The sequence below is a fragment of the Gordionus sp. m RMFG-2023 genome, chromosome 3 (genome assembly GCF_954871325.1).
Source record: "Gordionus sp. m RMFG-2023 chromosome 3, tfGorSpeb1-WG-v2, whole genome shotgun sequence".
Lineage (NCBI taxonomy): Eukaryota > Metazoa > Nematomorpha > Gordioida > Chordodea > Parachordodidae > Gordionus > Gordionus sp. m RMFG-2023.
This window is the reverse complement of record NC_088777.1, coordinates 25,936,712-25,961,205: the sequence shown is the minus strand read 5'-3', so window position 1 is coordinate 25,961,205 and position 24,494 is coordinate 25,936,712. Positions and strand designations below refer to the sequence as shown.

Below are 24,494 nucleotides of genomic sequence, written 5' to 3'. Positions count from 1 at the left end.
AGCTACTTTTTATAAAAAAATTTTTAGAACAAATGAAACAAATTTTTTTTATTTTTTTTTTGCTTATAATGTAAATGTATAATATATAATATATAAAAATCAACATTTATAAATATAAAAATATAGTTAATTTAGATTATAAAAAAATAAGCAATATATAAATATTTATTTTAATTTGTTGCATTTTAATAATAATATCATTTCAATATTATCATCCCCAAGTCTAGAGCGACGATCAGAAAGTATAAGCTTTGCTTTACTAAATAATCTCTCGACACTAGCACTTGAGGGCAAGGAAGCTCTAAAAATATTTAATCAGATCAATTTATAAATATAAATAAGTTTTTACCTTCTGTTATGTGTCCAACTATCTGCCGGTGTACATACATAAGATATATCTGATAACTCTACTATTAGAGCATCTTTCATCACTTTGAAGTTGTCGGCTATTTTATTCATAAGTGTCTGGCGACATAAAACTGTTGTGCCAGGGGATAAAGTTTTAATCATCATAGTAAATGATGGATTATCAACCAAGGACAATGGCTGAACTGTGTCAATAATAAAATCAACAATTACTTTATCAGCCAATTTTTGTGAAATATTGGCATGTTTATTATCAGTTAATTTGGTTTGGATAGTATTTGTCTTTTTGAATGAAGATTCTCTTATACCAAATTTTTTTATATGTTTCTCTATTTCCTTATAGCAATTGGCGTGAACAGTCTAATAAAATAAATAATATTATAATGTAAAAATAACAATTTACCTTTAGGTGTTTCTTCAGGTTATAGCTACTCGATTGATTTGATGATATATTTTTTTTACATTTTAAGCATAGGAATTTGAATCCAGATTTTGTTTTAATATTTATTTTAAAAAATTTTTCAAATCTAGGGAATGGGAAATCGTTATTAGAGCTATTAAGTATACATTTTCTTCCATTGAATCTTCCATGTCTGAATCACTTTCAAGGATTTGGATATCCATGGGCGATGCCATTTTAGATTATTAACACTGATTGAAAATATAAATTAAAAATTGAAAATATATTTAAATTTCAAAATTAAATAATAAATTATAATTAATTATGATATTATATTTAAATTTTCATGTTTATACTTACATTCATTATATTTTTTAAAAGTAGCGCGCTAAAAATTAAATAATTTTAAAAAAAGTAGCGGCTATTAGCTATAGCTACCAAAAAAGATAGCGCGCTACTTTAACAACTCTATATTTTACATTCTAAAATTGATATAAAAACAAAGATAAGGTATTCCTTTTCTATTATATTTTTAGCATATTAAATTATCATTTATAATAAAATTTTGCCTACAAAATGGAAATAAAACTAAAAATTTTGAAAAATTCGAAGAAAATACTGCCTTTTCATGATTTTGTTTATATAATTAATTATTTTATAAAAAAGTATTAATATTTTTTTTATACCTTGAACTCTCAACTTAAAAGGGTTTGGGTTCTGGTTTAGCAAAAATATGAGGTGCGGGTTCACATCTACGTTAATAAATTGATACTATTTTTAGTTTTTCTATTTTTTTTATAGGTTTAACAATTTTATTTATGATAGATTTAAAACTAAGATGCACATATTAAAACTAAATCCCGTTTATAAGAATATTAAAAATATGGCATATAAATAAAATTTAAAAAACAATTAGATAAGACAATTACAAAAAAGAGAGATGCGTTTATAGTTTCATTGATGAATTATCATACTAATGGCTTGCTTTTAGGTAGAAAGTTTTTCATTACGACCACCACTTAGTAGTTCACTTAATTTTCTACCTATAAAATGATGAATTGAATTACTCACCAAGAACCCCATGGGTATTGATGACAAATATTACATTTGCAATATCCGCATATTTATTCATTTTCAAGTTCAACTGAACTAATTGGCTTAAAGGTATTTGGGATATTGACTTTTTTATGGTAAATTACTATTTAATATTTAAAATTATACATTCAAGGAAGCAAATGAAAATTGATTCTTTTTTTAATAAATAAAAGAAAAAATTATGCCAATATGTTAAACATTTTTGGTTTAATTTTTATATAACATTATTTTATAATAAATTAAGAGAAGACCGTACGATTATGTTGCATAATTTTATAAAAAATGAGCGTCTGGCCAAATAAAGATGCTTATTTTTAATAAATAAAAGAAAAAATTAAAAATTTTGATAATAAATTTTTAAAAAAGATTTCCACACATTTTTAAAAAATATTAATTAATTTAAAATGAAAGTATTGAAATATTCTTTAACCCATTTAGTTTTGATATTGGGAAATTGATTATCAAAAAAGGAGGACCAGCAAACACTAACTTTCCAAAATTAAAGAGAAATCAAAACTTTTCACTATAATTTTAACAACTGAAAATATATTGGAGATTTTTATCTTTTAAAATAATAAAAACTTATATAGCAGGATATGAGTCAAAATCGATTATCCAATCTATACAATTTCTTTATCAAATTATTACTACCCATCTGCATTCTATAATCGTCGTCATTTATAACAAATCATCATTCTAAAAAATATTTTATTTAAATTAATAAAATATATAACATTGTAATCAGAGATATGCCGAGATACTATTTGCACGACCTGGCCCAGATTTAAAAAAAATTTTTTTTAGGCCCGATCCGGCCCTAATTTTTTTAAAATATATTACATCTATTTTTATTTTTTATAGCTAATAATGGCGATTTAAAATATCCAGTATAAGAATATACGGCCGTCCCAGGTTTTTTTTTAAAAAATTTTTTAGACCCTGCCCAGGTTTTTAAAAAAATATATTTTTAGGTCCGCCTGGATACATTTAAAAAATTAAAATACAAACATTGTCTGCAGGTTTCTGAAAGCTCTGTCCATATCTGCAGGTCTCTGATTGCCCGGGCCATACCTGCAGGTCTCTGATTATAATTATAAATGAAATCAATAAATGCATTTTGATGGATCTTAAATTCTTCCAAACAATTTTTTTTTTTCAAAATTAATTCATTTTTGTTACTTTAAAATTTTTCACCCATTTTAAAGTATTTATTATATTTTAAAAAAAGTTTTAATCTGATTTTTCTTCGTTTTCGGCTACTTTATATTTTTTTCATCCATTTATTTTAGTATTTTATAATTTTTCTTAATTTTCTTCAATATTTTTCTGTTAGCAACAGTTTTAAATAATCTAAATTTAACAAAATTTTTTTATGCCACAGCCAATTAATAAATATTTTTAAAAATTCAGGCCAGGTCCAGGCCCGTTAAAATATAATATTAGCATACCTATCCCATTGGGCCGCAGCTCATCGCGGCCCATGAAGGCCTCTGCGACCGATATACCTTATTTTGATTGACTTTTATAACCACCCTCCCTCCCCCACTCTCTTGAATGATTTTAGTTCCTTTTTCATGTTTAAAGTATATTTAATTTATATTTTGATTTTTCAATGCCTACTACAATATAACTTTCTATTAGCATTAGACTTTTATTGGCAGAGTTTTAGCTTAATAAAAATTAGATCACTTCATTTTTCACAAATACCTTGAGCCATCCCAATAGTAAAATCTAACATCTTATTGCCAAGATTATAATAAAAATCTGGAACCCATATTTGAACCATTTATTCTACTTCTTCAGGGATTAAATCTAGCTTAGATTATAACATTTTCTCCACTGTTTTATCTACTTTATTAACTATCTTTTGAATTTGAACTACTTCCGGAGACTTATTGTAAAACGATTTGCCATCAGAGTCTCATATTGAAATAACCTCAGGATTTAATTATATTTTTTCATAAACTTTGCCTTTGTTTTGCCACCAGAAAAATAAAAATGAAAAATAATTTTAAACAACCCCACCAGGTTTGAAAAATAGTTAGAAAAGTAGGAATCCATAAGTTACTTCAATGTGAGACTTTGATGACAAATTGTTATACTAGCCTCTCGAAGTATTTAAAATTCAAAATGAATGCGAGTAAAAATGCTAAGACAACCGAAAAAATGTTTGCAACATCTAAGCCAGCTTTAATCCCTGGAGAAGTTAGAAATATTATTTGAATTTAGGTTCCAGATTTTCAAACTAAAAGAGAGGACAACAGAATATGTTGGTATAATTCAAGAAGTTGGATTTTATTGTTTTGAGACGGCTTAGGGTGTTTCTAAAAACGTGAATATGGTTTGAATTTAGTTTCCAGATTTTAAAACTAAAAGAGAGGACAACAGAATATGTTGGAAGTATTCATAATTCGTTAATGTTGTATTTAATGTCGAAATGAATAGCACTGGACTCGAAATCCCCATAATACGTGACACTCCTTCTACTCCTCTGCTAGATACATTCACAGCTCACAAAACTTCTAACTCACAGTTAAAATGAACTAAGATTAGGACTTCCTAAATTTTACTTTACAAAACTTCAGAACCAAGTTGTTGCCCCTGATCCTGATTAACATGACTCCCTTCTTTATCAAGTCATATAAAGGTGCATATTTGTGCAAAATCATCAAAAGAACGGTGATAATAGTTTATCATCCCGATAAACGATTGCATCTTCGATGACGGACTCACCATAGCATAAATATTCTTCAAATTTTTTACCAAGGGTCTTATTTTTATACCATTTATTCTATGTATCAGATACACCATTTCAGTAACCCTCTCTTCTCTCTTCCTGCACGTAATCCCTTGTCTTGTCTTGTCAATCCTTCTTTTAACCTTCTATTGTGCTGTTCTAACCCCGATTATAAGCACGTCATCCATGTAATAAAAACTCTTAAAAATAGATGACACACTCAAACCGAACGGTTAACGACAAAAAGTCTTAGATGTCGTGACTGTCAACAATTTAATCATCCTCGCCGACATCTTTAATTTAAAAATAAAAAAACTGGATTTGTAACAGTCCCTATGTTCAGCACTGATGAAAACCTCGGATAAATATTTTGCGCCCTCAAGACTCGTAAGGTTTCCTCCATCCATGAAAGTTGATACCGGAGGAGATAATACTGCACCGATTGCATAATTTGAAGCTTCCATTGCTAACGTACCATCTCTATCGCTTTATTTTGCTCTAATTCCCATTTTCATACTTTCCTATGTAATAATTTTTTAGTGGTTTATTGTTGAAATTTGGCATATATTTATTAGTAATTTTTTAACCCTAAAAACTTTGAACTTCCTTTTTTTGGCTACGGTACTTTCGTTATTGCATCTAAATGTTATATATTTTCTTTATTAGTTTTATGCCCTAAATATTTTATCTCCTACGCAAAATATTTTACATTTGTCAAGATTTAATATAATTCCGATAATATAATACCTTATGCAGATTGTTTTCATGCTTCTTTACGGAATTCATCCACTATTATATCATCCAAATAACCATCTGATCCTGCTAGACCTTTTAGTAGTGAATCAATGATATGTTAAAATATCACTGGGGATATTCTAAATGGTAGACCATTATATCGATATAATCCATTTGGGGTGTTGATTTGCACTTATCACTTTGAGTCTTCGACCAATTCTATTTGATGGTAGGCATTGGATAAATCGAGAGTTGTAAAATCTACTACTCCAATGGCTCCTATCAATTCTCGATAGGGGATATTGTTAAGAAGATTCACTCTATCATTTTTCGGAAATCCCCACATATTCGTTGTATTCTTTTTTAAGATAGAGACTATAGGTGCATATATAAAAGAAAGTTATTTTTTTAATTTTATTAATTTATTTAAAGTTTTCAGTTTTACTTTTCCATGTTAACTGTACCGGACTTGCCTTCATTTTCCTTTAAATTATTTTTGCTTTTAAATTAACTAATATTCCTAATTTTGACGTAATTTCTCCTTATAATTCGTACCTTCAATTTCATTGATTATATTTCATTATGGATTGCTTATAATATTCGGATAATTTCTTAAATTATCTATTCTAATTGTACTTGCCATTGTTTACAACTTAATACAGTAATATTATCATTATTTATATGATTTTAAAATAATATTGATATATAGAATTCCATCAAATAGCTTTCCAGTATCTACCAATAATATAATGGGAAATTATATTATACAATTTTTAATTTGAAATTTTTTATATAATGTCTTACTCCTATTTCTTTGGCTTCTTCTTTCATCTCTACTCTGTATTTTATATCCCGTTTCTTTTGATCGACATACATTTTATTGATGTCCTTTTATACTACATTTGTAACAAGTTAAACATATCAATCTCTACATGAAGCCTTCATGTGATTATTTCTGCCACTTTGCACTTCTCAATTACCATCACATTATTTTGTACTATCTTATTTGATTAGTAAGATAATAATTTTGTAACTATGTTATTGCTCTTTAAGCCTGCTATAAATCTATCGCAATATCATATTTATATTATCTCTATATTGACTAATTTTTGAAAAAGCTTAATCTTACTATAAAATTTATAATAAATTCATTTACTGATTGCTTCATTTTTTGAAATTTAAGTCGTTCATAAATTTTATTTATTTTTACTTAATAATAATTATTTAACAAATCAATTATTTCAGTATATTTTAATTGTCCAGGTAATTGAGGATAAGCAAGATCGTAAATTATGTTCTCATCATAGTCAGAAATGTTGATTGTTTTACATTTTCGTCTATATCATTCATGAAAAATATAACTACTTCTTTAAAAAATAGTAACTTTATATTTATTTAACCACTGTTAAATATATATTTTTATAATAAGCAATTACCAATTATTTTTATCTAAAAACGGTGAAAAATAAAAAAATAATATTAAAAATTAATTTTATATAAACGATTTAATTTAAAAAACATTTATTTGATATTTTTAAACATAACAGTATTTACAACATACTAACGTTTTATTTATTTATATTCATTTTCTGTTCTTAGGTTTTTTTTAACATAAATAATTTTAGTAATATATTAAATAAATGTTTCTTTGTCTGTATAGACATTGATCTTTTCTTAATTATTTTTGTGAAGCCATTAAAAAGAAAATACATTAAATTGAATTAATTAAGTATAACATCATAGATTTGGTAACTTATTTATGCCATAATAACTACTGGAATCAAAGTTTCTATGGTTTCAAGATATCATATTTCAAAATATATCTTTTACACAAACAAACTAAAATAATGTTTATAAATAACGAATTAACAAAATATTTGTTATATATCGCAACATTGGATAAAAAATATTCCATGTTTTCATCGGGTTTTCTCATAGAAGCATAAACTTAGCATTCCATTTTTTAAAATATAGATATAGATTTCTATTAGTTTTACAATGATTTTAAACTTTGATTGGGGTTAAATGAATCTCTACGTTTAAAAACAAATACTATACATTTAAAAAATAGAATGTATACTCAGGTTTCAGAATTGTTTGATACAGCGATTGTGTCTACACATAGAGTAGCCAATATAAATAACTATATTTTACAGAATTGACTTAATTGTACCTTGTTGAAACTAAAACAATAGATGGTACTACCCAAAGCAGTCCTTCGTTAGAATCAATATAGATTTATCGGGACTTAATGATCAAATATTATGGTTATTTCTCGCGGATAGTTTTTTTTACAAATGCTTTAATAAACGAAATTTACTATCGATGTAAAAGATATTTTCATATCTTGTTGTTTTAAGTAGTATTCATATTAATAACAAACTGTTATAATGGCCCACCAACTGAAATCTTAAATTGGTGTATATAAGTTATTTTTTTATTTGTATGCACTTTAAAATTTCGATATTAATAATATTCAATTTAAACAAAATATATTTATTTATTTATATACTATAAATATTAGATTACTAAAATATTTAGAATACATTTTGTTAAGATTTATTTGTGCATGACCTTCATTTGAACTGACTATTTTCTTATTTTTTTTTAGTGATTAGTTTAATTTAGATTTAAATGTTTCGGTTTGGGGAGTATTGTTATATTTTTTGAGAGTTATTCTAATCTCAATACCGACCTGGTTTCAGCAAGTAAATTTTCCTCGCAATATCCTCTACTTCGTTTATAGCAGTACTTATACCATTATAAAGAAAATCAAAGTTTTGAAGGCCATCATAACTTTGAATATTATCATTTGAAGCAGAAATTTTTTAATATCATTAAAAATCTTCATTTTTGTAAAGATTTTTTTATTGAGGGATAATAGAAACCACTGCAGGCCCCCTCTGTATTTTATTTTTTTTAAATATAACCAGGCCATATATTTTAAAACCGAATATTTTAAATCGCCATTATTAGCTATAAAAATTAAAAAATATATTTAAAAAAATTCAGACCGGGCTGAAAAATTTTTGAAATAAAATTCGGCAGGCCGTGCAAATGGTACCTCTGCGGGTCTCTGATAGATTCCTAAAAATCTTGTCTTAACTTAATTTCGAAGATTATGAACAAAAAATTGTAATAATTAAGCGATTAATATATTTTTTAACTTGCTACATAGTTGTTAGAGCCCTATAAATCGGCTCAAAGTTGTGCTCGGGCATAAATTTTTTTTAGCAAATAGAATCGGGCTCGGGATCAAGTTTTTTAAAATTTATCTGGCCTAGCAAAGTTAGACCCGGCCCGTACACGACCCAGGCCCGGCCCGAAGCCCTATAAAAAATATCGCATCATACTCGGGCTTAAATTTTAGGACAGGGCGGGTAACCTAAAATGAAAATATAAATCATGAGTTAGTATTTTGGGGTAGACTCAGGTCGAAAATTTTTTTAATTTGCAGGACTCTACTTAGAAGGTAAATTATTCATAAATATTTTTAAATCAAAATTAATATTGATTAATTTATTTCAAGTAAGAATAACCCTTCAATTTCTCATATAATGATCGAAGAAAAACCTTTGATTCAATTCGAAGATAATGGGCCAGTCGCAACCGGAGACTCTGGTTATAGATTTTTTCTTTTATTTGTCTGTTTCTTCCGTTCCTTTACAATTATGTTATGTTATTAATTATTAGATTTAACGACAGATAATAAATTGGAACAAATAAATCCTCTCTCGAAACGCCAAGACCTATCTATCCACAAATTCCCAAATTCAAATGTAATATTTAAAAATACACAATTTATCTTTAATTTTCTTAATTGGCTTAGAAGAGCCCAGCAAACTCAATTTGATTTTTAAATTTATCGATAGGTTTAGTCAGTCCAAATTTTTTTTATTAAATTACTTTGCCCAAAGAATAAAATTTATATTCTTTCTCCACAAACCATGCTCGAATTTTTTTATTTATATTTTCAATTAGAGGTGGGCGCGGGCCTAATTTTTCATTCACGGCCCGCCCGCTCACGGTGGCAATAAAAAAATTAACGCCCATTCACAATATACCACTAAAAAAAATTTGACCCGACCCGCCCGCTCACGAAAAGCAATATTTTGATTCACGCCCGTCACGTCCGAAAATTCACGGTGTTTTTTAATTTTAAACTATTGCTATAATTTTGCAGTTTTTGAATTCATTCTATCTATTTCTCTAATTTCATAATTCATATTAATAACAAAAAATAAATACAATCTATAAATCGAAATTATTTTTTTTATTTCAATTGTGTACGTCTTTCCTCTAATAAGAGATTGGCTACAGAAAATAACCTTTCACTAGAAGCCGAACTTGCAGCTGACAAAATTCTACTCGATAATTTTCTCAAAAAAGAAAATGAATATTCCTGCTTCACTTCAAAATATTTTCTTGTTATTTATCTTATATGAATCTTTTTTTAAGTTCATCCTCACAGCTTTCATCGGTGATGTTGATCCTTCATCAGAATCATCTAGAAATTCTCTAAATTTTTTATTTAGAATATACCGTCTTTTATGAGTGTAGGATGAATTAGGAAAGTTATAAATGATAGTTGATATTGACCATTTAGAATATAAGGTTTTTTATGAGTTTAAAATAAGTTAGGAAAGTTATAAATGATAGTTGGCATCGACTTATGCATATCATCTAATTTTATATCATTTAGCATTTTTAAGATCGTTTTATATATATCATCCTTTTCTTCTTTTATTAAAAACTTAAGTCTTTTGAAATTCGGATCTAGAATTAAGCCTACCTTATGTAGTGGCTGCATAATAATCTTTTAAAAGAAATCTTGTTCTGTATTTTAAGGTTTTGATAATTATTGTATCACGTTCAGAAGGTTAACAAAATTTTACTAATTTTTGTTTCCATAGACAAACTTCATTAATTGTGGGACGAGAATCTGCTCTCAGATTATCCGAGCATTCTTTAAATATTGATAAAAATTTATCTAACTATCGTATGATGCTGATATTAATGGTGGCTAATCTTTTTAATTCTTGCTTGCTAAACAAGTACACCTGTATTTCAGAATATTATTTTAAGAAACTCCATATCATGATATATACAGAATTCCATGCTATTAGCTGTAGATTGTTTAAAATATTGTACTATTTTTTTTACACCATTTATATTTAAGGCTATTTCAGTTAAACAATTGTCAAAAAATATAATGCATAATATTATTTAGTATATGGCATATACATTCTAGCGTTTCGTCCTTTGAATGCACTTATAAGATTTCCTCCGTTATCACTCACAACTATACATTTATTTAAGTAATTTTCTACTTCTGTATATTCTCCTAAAATTATATTGACTACACTTTTAATATTGACGTTTTTTTTCATCCATTGTCCTTGTGGCCAAAACAAATGTTTTTAATTTAAAATTCAAATGGTTAAAAAACTTATATTTTTATAGTCATCCGTCTAAATATCAATGATTATGGACAAGTAATTATTATTGATCATGCTTTTAATCTTAAATTTTATTTCATTATATATTTTTGGACCTAATTCATGAGAGTTTTTCGGTTCACAGCTTTTATATTTTGTTATCCAAAGTAACACCAACATTTATCTTTTGGCCTAGCTTGTAAAATCCTTCACTTTCTGATACATTTAAAGATTGAAGATCTTTACAAATAAAATATAACTGACTTTTCTGTAAAAAATTTACGCAAAATTTAGTATAAAGTCTCGGATAAAAAACACCAAAACATAAAAAGAAAATAGAACTAACGAAATGTTATCGGATGTTGTTTATAAAATGCGGAAGATTTTTAGTTTTCATAAATTATTCTTTTTTAAAAAAGAACTAAATTAAATAAGAAAATATATAATATAATTATAAAATTGCAAATTTATATTTATAAAAAAACAATTATAAAAATTAATATTTCCGTGATTCACGGGAAATTTATATTCACGCCCGATCACGCCCGGGGAAAATTTTGGGAAGGCCCGTCACACCCAATCACGCCTTGGAATTTAAAATTTATTCACACTCACGCCGTGACCCACCGTGACACGATGGGTCACGCCTAATTTCACGGCCCGCGCCCACTCTATTTTCAATCCCAGATTCGGGCGGATTTTCAGGGTTCTACTTTAGCCTTCCGTAATATAACATTCTGGGATTCAGAGATATCCTATAATCAAATCATACAATGCACTTTTATCCACACTTATATGAAATACAGTCAATAGCCACTTTATCGTAATTCTCTTTACACATTAACAACTCACCATCTGATCCATTGTTCCACCAGAGATAAATTTCGTGGCTACCTAATGGAAGCTAAGCCACTTCATCATTTTGTTTATGATTTTTCACCAGCTTGTCAGATTTTGGAGAAGTTCTGATAAGGGCTGGGCACTCCCATGAAATTATGAATTTTTTTAAAAAACTTCAAATTTGAGTTGTAGAATATTTTATATTTTAAATTTTTTCATTATTAAATATTGATTAAGAGACGTTTTTTTCTTATACGACTTATTTCTAAAATAGTTTTAATTTCGTTTTAAATCTATTCCTAACAAAAATAGTCTAAAACTTGAATAATATGACTAAACTGATTTTCATTCGATCTTTTAGAAAATATTTTTTTTTAAAATATAAAATAAAAAAGGGTAATTAAAGTTTTGTTTATCAACATATGATTTTAAACTAAATTAGCCTCCAATTATTTCTCCATTTAATAGCGATTTCCAGATTTACCCAGGTTGGTCAGTTTTCCCTCTGATTTTTTTATCCATTTTTGACGGTCCTGAGCATCAATATTTGTAAGATTCATTTTTCTCATATCAGCCGCTATCACCTTTATCCACGTCATCTTGGACCTTCATGTAGATCTTGATCCTCCTACTTACATCAAAATGCATCTCTTTACCCAGTCATCTTTTGTCTTACGTTCCACATGCCCATATCATCTTAGTCTATTTCTTCGTATTACCACTCCAATCACTCTATACCCATTCTTGCTCGTCCTTGCTAATTTTTCTCTCTCAGGGATACCCCACTTATCCATCTAATCATATTCATTTCCTTTGCAAGATACTTCTCCTTGCATCATGTCTAAATAGCATGTCGTGCCTTTTCCCGTTGTAAAGCCAAACTTTATTTCATTCATTTGTTCCTTGTTCGCTTCTCTAAAACCCTCTCAAACTTTCATAGCATGTTCCAGGAGTTTAATAGCTATAAGACCTGCAATCTAAAGGATCACCTTTTCCTTTGTTTACTGGAATAATTATAGTTCTTCACCAATCCTCGCGAATAGTTCCTTCTATGACAATTAGATTGGCTAAATTCATTAATCATGCAATCCCTAAGTCATCAGAACCTTTAAACTATTCTGATACCACTCTCGTTAGGCCCACTGCCTTCCCTTTTTTCATCTTTCCAATGCTTTCTTAATTTCGTTCTGGTCAAATTTACACTCTGGAAGTCCTACCTTTGCACAACTAACATTATTATCCCATTCATTCTCTTCGTTCAATAGTCTTTGCATTTAGATCTTTCAGGTGTTCTTATTACCACTATCAATCCTTTTTATTCCTTTCATGGTTTTCAAACATTTAACACCTACCACATCCTCTACTTTTTCCCATCCAGACCACATTTCCCATTCTTTCCGCGCATTCCATTAGCAATCTCCTACCTTTGTTTCTCCTGCGCTTTCATTAATTTTTTGGCATATTTTTTCGACACCTTGTAAATATTGTTATCACTATTTTCTTTACTATTATACCATTTTTTGAAACACCTCCCACTCGTCCACAGCTTACGCTACCTCCTGATTCTACCACCATGTCTCCTTATGTCTAGGCGGTCCTTTTGTCCATCTACATCCTCCTCAGTTGTCCTCACCCAGGCTTTCTTCATGGCTTCCCACTTGCCATTTACTCTAGGTGCTTGTACACTGTATTTAATTGACATCTAGTACTCTCCTTCAATTTCCAAACTTTCAGTCTTGGCCAAACTTTCTTTTAGTGATCCTGGCGTCTTTAAAAGTGAGATCTCCTTTAACTAGTCAGTGTTGATCAATACATTCCTCTCCCGGTATCACTTTTTTTACTATGCTCATGTCACAGATCCTTACTAACAAATAATACACCGCACTTTTAGCACCATCAGACTTGTAAGTCATCAGCTTCTCTAATTCTTTCTTAAACATTGTATAGCATCACCAAAATCCAAAATTCTCTCCCCTTTCGGATTTCTATGCCATACTAAATCCTCCATGTACTTTCTCATAACCCTCGCCACTCGCTACCACATGCCCATTTCACCAATCAGGATAATCCCCACTTCATTTGCCAATCTCAATGTCACCTCCAATAGACTGTCCCAAAATGTATCTTTCTCTCCTTCACTTCTTCCAACCTGAGGAATATATGCCGAAATAATATTGCATAGCTTCTACAAAAAATCATCTTGATAATCATTATCTTGTTATCTTGTCTTCTTACTTCTATTACTTTGTCCACCCATTTCTCTGCAACAAATGCGCCAACGCCAGCCTTACCATTATTACCTCCAAGTCAGAAAAATGTATACATTTCACTTGTCCTGCCAATCATTTTTGCACCACCTTTCCATCTGGTCTCTTGTATGCAATACACATGTATATGTCTTCTGTGCAGTGCATCGACCACTTCTCCCGCCCTTCCCGTCGTGCTCCCAGAATTTATGTCGCAACTGTTACACTTACCCCCATAAACTGGTTTTTCCACATATTATCAAGTCGTTTATATTTCATTTTCACGAATCGTGGTTCCACCAGGTTTCCCATCCTTCTTTTTGTCTTTGGTCGATCCCCTATAGGTGTTTTATACACCCCATCAAGGAGACGGTGATCCTATTCTAGACCCAGACCACATGGAACCTTTAAAGTTTCTATTAGCCGCCAAAAGACATTACCACTCCCCCGCCACAATGAGGCTGAAGGTAGAATTTTGGGAGAGAGGTATACTTTAAAAAACGATATCAAAAATAAGGGGGGTTGGTATGCGTTAAAATTATAGTCCCCTCAGCAAATATGGATGCAGTTTGTCGAATATTTATTGCGCAAGAGGATAAAGAGAGAATGACTATATTAAAGAGTTTATAAAATAGTGGCTTACAAGGAGACGAATATTACTTTAAAAAGACTAAATGAACATATAATCCTTCAAATGAATCCCATAAAAAATCCTGTGAAAGAAAAAACTTGACCAAAAACGCTGGATGGATCAGTAAAAAAATATCTTTGAAAAATAAATCAACAAAGACATTTTCAACCCCCTTCCTCAGATTTTAAAAAATTTCTTACCAGAGTTCGTATATAGATAAAAATTATAACTACAAAAATTTTTTTTAGCCTTCATGCCCAAAGCAGCTGAGATGGGGGTATCAGAATTTATCTATTGGCGGAGAGGTACTAAGTGTGGTTTCCCTTCATAAATTTTATTGGAGTTTTTTAGGTCCACTTACTATAGGTCTTTGGCTATGTTTTATTTTAATTAGAGCCTGCAGAGGTACCGTACAGCCGGTCCCAGATTAAAAAAAAAGGAAATTTGTTTTAAAAAATTTTTCTGCCCGACCCGGGTTTTATATTTTCAAACCTGGCCCAGTCCGGATTAAAAAAAAAGATTTCATACTTGGCTTGGATTCTTTTAAAATATATTTTTTTAAATTTTTTATCTTTTGCCTTATTCATGACCGCGTTATGATATTATAACAACCACCACCACTGACCGATTTACTCTTCCTATCTGACACTTATACATATAACAAATGATGGTGTATTTGAGAAATGAAAAAGAAAGAAACGGGAAGCTGAGTTTATTAATTCTCTAAAAGTGGTTATTTTAGAACACTTAAAAAAAGGTACATCATGCGCCACATCTGTAATGCGAAAATTATTATGAAATTAATTAATATAAATTAATTAGCAGTAATAATAAATAATATATAAAAATTTATTATTGAATAAAATTTTTATATTTACTTTGGAAGCCAATTTTTCTTGATCTTCACATGCAATTAAATAGCATATTCGCGCATTTAATTTTTGCAAAATTTGAAAACAATATAAATATAAGTAAATGTCTTACAAAATATTCGTGCATTATTTTTACCCCCATTTTAAAAAAAACATTTTTTTCCTCAAAAATTCATTTATTACATTTTTGCGAATTAGTAATTTCAAGCATCATTTTTAGTTTTAAAAAATTATATGATTGGTAAATTACAGTTATAATCAAATTTATAAACTTATTATTCTTTTATTTTTAATATATTTAATTTTTGATAAATTGGATATTTAAAACTTTATTGAAGATATAAGACAATCTTAAGTCATATGGAATACATATAGTGATAAGCATAAAAATAAATGAAGGGAAAAGTGTATCAAGAAATTGCTATAATGCATAATATGCCAGGTTAGATCATCAGGCGCGTACGCAGGAATTTGGTAAGGGGGGGGGGTGATAATTAAATTTTTTTAAAATAAAATTATTGTTATTTAAAAATATCAAGCATAAATTTATTATGATTAATAACTATTTCTAATATACAATTTTAAATTAATGTGAATTATAAAAAATTAATATATAAACCGGCATATAAAAAACTATAAAATAAATGTGAATTAAAAATATTAAACGGAAATAACCGTCAGATGAAAAACTATAATATAAATGTGAATTATAAAATATCAAGTGATATACCAGCATATAAATCACTATAAAATAAATGACCCAAAAATAGAAATTTAAATTTTTTGAGCCTTTAAAATTTATATATAAAGTAAAAAATTTAAATGTTGGAAATATAAATTATTACACAAGTTTCTTAGGAATTTTGTATGTAATAACTTAAAAAGTATTCATGAAAAAATATATAACACATTAAAAAATAAATCACACAAAAAATATTATTAAGAATCATATTATAAATGAAAAAATATATAACACATTAAAAAATAAATCACACAAAAAATATTATTAAGAATCATATTATAAATTTATAAGGTAAAATCCAATCTTGTTGGGATTGCGTTAATTTTTCAAGTATCTCATCCGTGCTTGGCGTCAAATGCCTATGAATATTCAAATGGGCCAAACCATTCAATATACTCTCAGATATTTTACTTCTTAGGTATGTTTTTATTCTTCTTAAAGAAGAGAATGTTCTCTCATTAGTTGCAGTACTAATGTGAAGAGTTGCTAATATATCTAATAATTTTAATACACTGGGAAAATAATATTAACCCAAAGCTCGACTTTTTAAAATAAAACTAAAAATTTTTTTTTATAAAAAATCTTCATTTATATACACCAAGGATAAGAGCATTAATAATCTACTCTTCTAACTCAATAAAAGCTGTTACTGCTTGATGGCGAAGACTCCATCTCGTTGGACAAGCTATTTGCAATTTAATTCTCATTGTTGGACGAGGAGTTTCAGAAATAATTATGTTTACAGAATCCCTTAATACTTTAAATTTTACAAGACCACAAAATTACCTTCATTAACATTATTATTGAAAATCAAGCTTCCTGAATCCAATTGGGCACGTAATTCTAGGCCCTGAAATCCACAATATAGAATGGCCTCAATAGTTAGTTTAATCTTACATCTATTTTCTTTTGCTATTGCAATCCTATCTTTGTCAATATGTGAAATGGGAATCATATCCACACTTTGAATTAATTTGAAGAAATAATCAGTTCACAGCGTTTGTGATAATTTGTTTTTAACATGATTGTCAAAGATTTTTCAAGCATCTTTGTACTTGTTAAATGGAGTCTTAACAAGACTGTAAGCTTAACTAACAAGACACATATCTTGCAATAAGCTCCATTGTCTCGGATAGAGAATTCTAGCCATAACCATCTAGTAAAATAGTTGTTTTAAAATTTTAACTTTCGATTAGCACATAAAGTTTACATTAAAATTTGAGGGGTAGAATATAAATCTATTATTAACCCGTTACTGGTTAACGGTGCATATATGCACCACCTCCTATATACCTTATTTTAACATAGTAGTTTTTTTTTTAAAAATAATAAAAAAGATTTTTATATAGTTCAGACATTGTACTTCAAAACTGGAAAAGAAAAATATGAAAAAAATATTTTTTTATGCCCCTAAGAGACCCTCAAACTTTGCGAATTTATGAGGTCTAAAATGCAAAATTTTCTAAGTGATCTCAAGAGCATATTATAAAATTATTTCGATGAAAACTAGTGTGTATATATTCTTTATAGATATATCAATATTTATCAATCATTTTTGAATTTTTAAATTAATTAATATTTTAGTAGGTAACCACATAAAGTTGACTGGTGCATATATGCACCGTTAACCATCTAGCAGTATATATTATTTAAAAAAATTCAAACAAATGAAATTTAACATAATGAATTATAATTTTTATATTATACTTAAAACCACTACCGTCACTAAGGGTGGGAAGGGGAGGGGTGGGTGGCTCGAGCCCCTTAAGAATTTTTAAAAGAAATTTTATACCCAAAAAAGACCTTTTGAAAATAATTTAAAAAAATTTTTTTCCCCTGAGATTAAATCGAATAATATATTGTTCCTATAATAATTTTTTATCCCGATCAAATTATATGAAATTATTAGGTTCATAAATATTCAAAAGTTTAAAATTATTTTTAGCCTCTTCCTTTCTGAAGATTTTATTTTATTTATATAAAATATTATGCACCTGTTTTGTCAATTCAATCAAAATTATCAAAATAATAGATGACTAATTAAAAAATCAAGATTCTACGAAAATAATTTGTCTAGATATTTAATTTTTAATAAATTTTTTTAATGAAACGTTTTCTAACAATTGAACAAGCGCTTGCTCAACTTTTTGAAGAGGAACCAATTGAAGAAAGAGATATGGTTATAATTCCGCCAAACCCCTCTGCAGTTAGTGATGAAGAAGATTTCGATGAAAATGACTTAACAAATGTCGGAGTTTTGCCTTCAGATACAGCTGGAGAATTGGAGATATAATTCAGTTGATGACGACCTTCCAGAACCATATTCTACAAGAAGCTATTCTCGAATTTCTCACAATTTAAAATGGAGAAAAACGGATGCAATATATTCTTCAAGCCCTTTCAATGGAGAAAAGAAAGATGTAATAAAACTTGAAAATGATTTACATGGTAAAAGTCCATCAGATATATTTTGTTTAATTTTCGACGAAGACTTATATTCCCTAATTGTAGAACAAAGTAATATTTATGCTAAACAAATGAATAGACCTAACATATGCATAACCATCCAAGATATTCAGAGATTTATTGGAATTCTATTATTTACTGGATATCATTCTCTCCCACAAGAAAGAATGTACTGGTCTAATGACAGCGATATTTCTATTCCAATAATCCGGGATACAATGACCCAATTACAATTTCGAAATTTAAAATATAATATCCATTTGGCAGACAATACTAAAATAGATATACATGATAGATTTTATAAAGTTAGGCCTTACATTAATATATTGAATAATAAATTTCAGCAATTCGGAATTTTTAAACATCATTTATCAATAGATGAACAGATGATACCATATCGAGGAAGACATTCTTGCAAAATGTTCATAAAAGGAAAACCAATTAGATTCGGATACAAGTCTTGGATATTGGCCTCTTCCGACGGTTACGTATTCTCATTTGATATATATCAAGGAAAAAGCGAAAATAAATATGAATATGGATTAGGTGGAAATGTAATCATAAAATTATTAAAGGCATTGCAAAAACCAAATTATCATAAAATATATTTTGATAATTTCTTTACATCATTTAAACTCTTGTCATACTTAAAACAAATGGGATATTTTGCAACTGGAACTGTGAGGGACAATAGAATAGAGCATTGCCCAGTTGAATCTATAAAGGTTGTAGCAAAAAAAGAAAGAGGATATTATGATTATAGGTTTGAAAAATTAAACGAAATATTTGTAGTTCGTTGGAATGATAATTCGGTGGTGACCGTTGCATCGACATGCCACACTATCTCTTTGCTTTCTAATGTTTCAAGGTATTCTAAGAAAATATCTTCTAAAATAAAAATTCCTCAGCCAAATATGGTAACTGCTTATAACAAACACATGGGTGGAGTTGATCTATGTGATAATCTAATATCTACATATAGAATAAAAATAAGAGGAAAAAAATGGTGGTGGCCAATATTCACCAATTTTATTGATGTATCTTTGGTAAATTCATGGAAAATCTGGAAATTCGTGAATCGAGATGACAAGAAGAGTTTGCTTGCATTTAGACGAGAAGTTACTAACTACCTCCTTCGAACGCCAGTAAAAATTGAAAAAAATTCAAGTACAGGTCACGCCAGCCAGTTTGCATTACAGTGTGAAAACCCTATTGATTCATCTGGACATTATTTATCCAAAATTATAGATGGAAAAAGACGAAGATGCAGATATTGCCATACGCACTCAAGATATATGTGCCAAACATGTCAAATCGCACTCCACATTAAATGTTTCAAGGATTTTCATAATATATAAACATTTTCTCGTTTTTATTATAAATTACAAAAAAAGAATAAAGATATTTGTTGTTTTTTTGATCTTATAGTATTTTATATAATTTTTATCTTTTTTAACCTCTTAATGGTTAACGGTGCATATATGCACCAGGCTAGATTTTCTATTTAGGATTATTTTTTTTGGCTGATTTTTTTAGAATATCATATTTGAGCATTAATCAATATAATTTGAAAAAATTGAGCATTTTTATCCACTAGAAAAATCTTGACCATTAATGGGTTAAATAAAATATTTATCATAGGTATCTTTAATACCTTTTAACAAGTATATGACTTACTTCTATTTTAATTATAAAATTATTTGTACCTTTTTACTTTTTTGTAAGGTGACTAAAATTTTCATTCTCACCAATATGTTTAGAAAAATTTCTTATGTCCATAATTATTATTTGATTAAAATTTTGAAAATAATAGATAAATATTACGCCAAGGAAAACTTGAAATCGAAATTAATTGATAAAATAACTTAGTAAATGAATGTGATAAATAAATGTAATTAAATATATATTATATATTTAAAAAGAAAAAGAATTGAATAAATATTATAAAAAAACAACTTAATATTAACAATAATATTTTTGAAAAATTTATCTGGCATCTTGATTTTTAGGCTTGGGGGGGGGATTTGTTCCCCTGTCCTCACTCCCCCACCCCTGCTGCGTACGCGCCTGTAGATTATATTAACAATTAGATATTGATCGTTATTAGTATTAGAGGCTAATTAGAAATATAAAAGCTTAAAAGATACATATGTGAGGGAAAGAAAAAAGAGAGCTTCAGATTCTGGATTTAAATGAAAGTGGTTTCATTTTGAGTTACTTTCTTACCCTAAACCAATGATGATTACTCCATTATGTAAATCTAATCTAGATTCAAGTCATAGTGAGGATGTTTCCTTTGAAGAAGAGGTTAGAATATAAATTTTATTTTAATAAAAATTTACAGACTAACCAAATATCGTTAACAATTAAATAAGGTGATTAGTGTTGTTAAACGGCTTAATTTGAGCCGAATTTTAAAAATCGCTAACTCAATATTTTATCCAAAAAAACATTATGCAAGCTTAAAGATTTTGCTAATACATGTCACATAGGATTGTTCATCTATTGGCGAAATCTCGGTGCTTAGGTTATATTTTCCTGGCTATAATGTTTAGTTAACGGTTTTTAAAATCGGCTCAAATCGAGCTGTTTACAACACTAATGGTGATGCAGTAAAATTAATTAGTAAATATAAATTTGTCATTTCAGTTAAAAATTTATTGCCATCAAATTCTAGTCATTATCATGAAATAAGTGAAGGAAATAGGTCCAAGCAATGATAAAGAAAAATTATATTTAATTTTAGGTTAATCCTACTTCAAATTCAAACCTATAATAAAAATTTTTTATAATTAGAACATGAGAAATTGAAAATGATTAAGAAAAATTTACTAGAAGAGGATGAAATGTGGTATTCTATAAAAGGTTTTAAACAAGATATTTCTTTAATGGATAATTTAAAAAGAAATATTAAAAAATATAATATATATATATTAAAAATCCTAATGGTTTATTATAATTACATTTTGTTGATTTTAGAAATATTTTATTATTTCTAAATAATGATTAATCAATATAATATTTTTGTAATTTTAATTATATCATAATTGTCAATAAATATAAATGCATTATAATATTAGTACAAATATTTATATAACATCTTTCCAAATCTAATATTATTTTGTGTATAACCATAATTGTTATTTAATTTTCCTTATTATTTTCTAATATTTTCAATAAAATTCTAAATTTTGCACTAGAAATACCAAATGTCTGCTGTTTAAAATATATAATATTAAAAAAAAATCTATTTTACTAAATATTTGTTCATAATAAAAAGTTGATTAGTGGAAATATGAAATATGTTTAAATTAGAAACACATGTTAGGCGAAATATAGAGTAGACACCATTTCGCGCGAAAATAAAACGCACGATTAAAAATCGCGTATTCGCCCTTTTTTAATTGCTTGCGAAGACAAAGCTTAAAAACGAATTATAGAAATGCGATTTGATTCGAGCAAATTTTTGTCATTAAAATTGAATACAAGAAATATTGATAAAAATTATTCATCTAACAATTAACTTCTCTTTATTTTTTAGTCAAATTATTTATTTATATAAAATTATTCATTATTTCTTAAATATTTAGTTTTTTAAAATATCAGTCAATCTATAAAGATCTTGATAAAAAATATCCCAATTTATTATTTCTTTCAAATTATATTGATTAAAGCTAACAACCTACCTCATATTTTCACATTTCTATTTGAGGATTTAAAAGATTTTGTTAAAATGGGACTATTCCTTGTTTGCAGTGTTGTTTAAATCAGTTCCTGGCAGTCGAAAAAATTCTAAGCCTTGAGGCACAAGCTGTTTTTTTAAAGATTCTATCTTATAAGTTCAAAACCTCAATCGAGGTTAATATATATTTTTTCTCCAATCAATACCAATTTTATTAGCCATTATTTAAATTAAAAAAATAATTTTTTTTTACCTTTTCTTATCCGTTATTATTTTTATAATCTCCCTTAAAATTGTTAAAATGAGAGAAATTATAATTTTTATTTTAGTTGACAATAACGAAAACTTTTTTCTTCTTTATATTTTTATGTTATAATGGCCCCTCTTGGCTATAAAAATATGAAAAAGGAATAAAAAGTCAATTTTTCTTAATACAGACCTGGTAGTATAATATTATTAATTAAGAAAATTTTTGGAAATTTTGTTTCTGTAAATTTCATTTACAAATTGAAATTGACATACATAATTTATTAAATTGTTAAATGATATTTATTAAGATAAATATATTGCCCATATGTGTTTTTCTCATAATTTTTTATAATATTCTCATACTTATGATGGATAATACACAATTTTTATGTATAATTTTTAAATATAAACTTAAATATTTTTTAACAGAACAGGCGTCAATCATTTTTAGACTTAAAATATCTATGAAGCGTTTTTTTTAATTTTGAAATCGTGTTCCGGCATGCAGGCGCGTATCTAGGAATTTGCTTTTTAGGGAGACTAAAATATTCTAAAAATATAAATTTATTTGGACTAATAACAAAAAAATTAAAAATATCTATTAATAAAACAAAATTTATCAAATATACTCTCTATATAAATTAGGCACAAAAATTTTATTAAGTTATTCTTTGATATATTTTAATAGAAGTCAATCACAAAATATCATCTAATTTAAATCATAAAAGTTTTAACAAGTAAATTGCAAAAGGGTTTAATAAGTAAACGTTTAACCCCTTTTTAAAATATATTGATTTATCATTTATTTATATTGTACATCTAAAAATATTTTGAAGGTTTTGCCGGTGGATATAAAAGAAAATGATGTTGGCAATATAGACAATTGGTTAAAAGACAAAGTATTTCAATATTTAATTTTGTAATACAGTAAAACCTCATTATAATCAACCTCTAAAGGGTGCAACGGAATTCATTGTATAAAATTTAATTAGCTTATTTTAATTAATAAAATTAAATTTATATATTCATCAGTAAGAATTATAAAAAAAACCATTGCTCTCTTGTATCTACAATTTTTGAGGGCAATGCGTTTATCACGTAAAAAAAATATTTTAAAACAAATTGAAATTTATAAATAATAAACTATTGAACATCTATCACTAACACATACTTTAAAATATACAAACGAATATATGTATAATAAAAATTTCCCATAAATTATACTAATCTTACAATCATAATCATATCATAAACATATATTTAAGTATATACAAACAATATCCAAAAATCCATCAACAAAAGAACATCTGATCTTCTGTTTTACATTCATCCTCTAACAAAAACCAAAACTAATTCCAAAGATCACTTTTGATTGACATTTCATATATTTCATTATATATATATATATACATAAATATATAACAAAAATACAAAACTACAACACGCCCATCCTTCAAAAGCCACGTGTTACATTCTCAAAAAAAAAAATCATTTAATTTCTAAGATATTCTTCATTTTTCATATAATCTTCCCAAAATTCTCTTCATTTCTCATCAGTTATTTGATATCATCTTCTCATAATATTTTCAGGCTTTTTCATTGAGTCATAGCTCTTATACATCTTCCCATATTTAAACCATTTTTTATCTTCCAACACATCATGAGTTAAATAAAACATATATTACATATATTTCTTTATCAAATACTAATAATCAAAATATAAATTACATGTAACTATAATTTATTTACAAATCAAAGTGATATTTTGTCTCAAAGAAAATTTTGATTTACAAAAATAAATCATCAGATGTAATATTTTTAACATAATCATTGAACATTGGTAACATAAAAAAATTATAATTTTGGCGACATAATCATGATAAAAACTACATATATTACGTATAACTACAATTTTGTTATGTATTCATATTAATGACATAATCACTATTAAACTATATAGATTACATATAACTAAATAGAATATTTTGATTTTCA

At 27.4% G+C, this 24,494-nt stretch overlaps 1 protein-coding gene across 3 annotated transcripts in view; it reads left to right on the top strand.

Moving 5' to 3' along the window:
* LOC135927670 (TOM1-like protein 2) overlaps positions 1–24,494 on the top strand; it is a 109,121-nt gene that overhangs the window by 61,328 nt on the left and 23,299 nt on the right. The window contains exons 10-12 of one of the 3 annotated variants that reach the window (XM_065463812.1): positions 8,863–8,954; positions 9,027–9,112; positions 23,336–23,398. In XM_065463812.1, the coding sequence (XP_065319884.1) occupies positions 8,863–8,954; positions 9,027–9,112; positions 23,336–23,398 (241 nt within the window). Of the gene's footprint in view, positions 1–8,862; positions 8,955–9,026; positions 9,113–23,335; positions 23,417–24,494 lie in introns of those variants that run through there. The other 2 variants (XR_010572142.1, XM_065463813.1) reach the window with 2 other exon arrangements.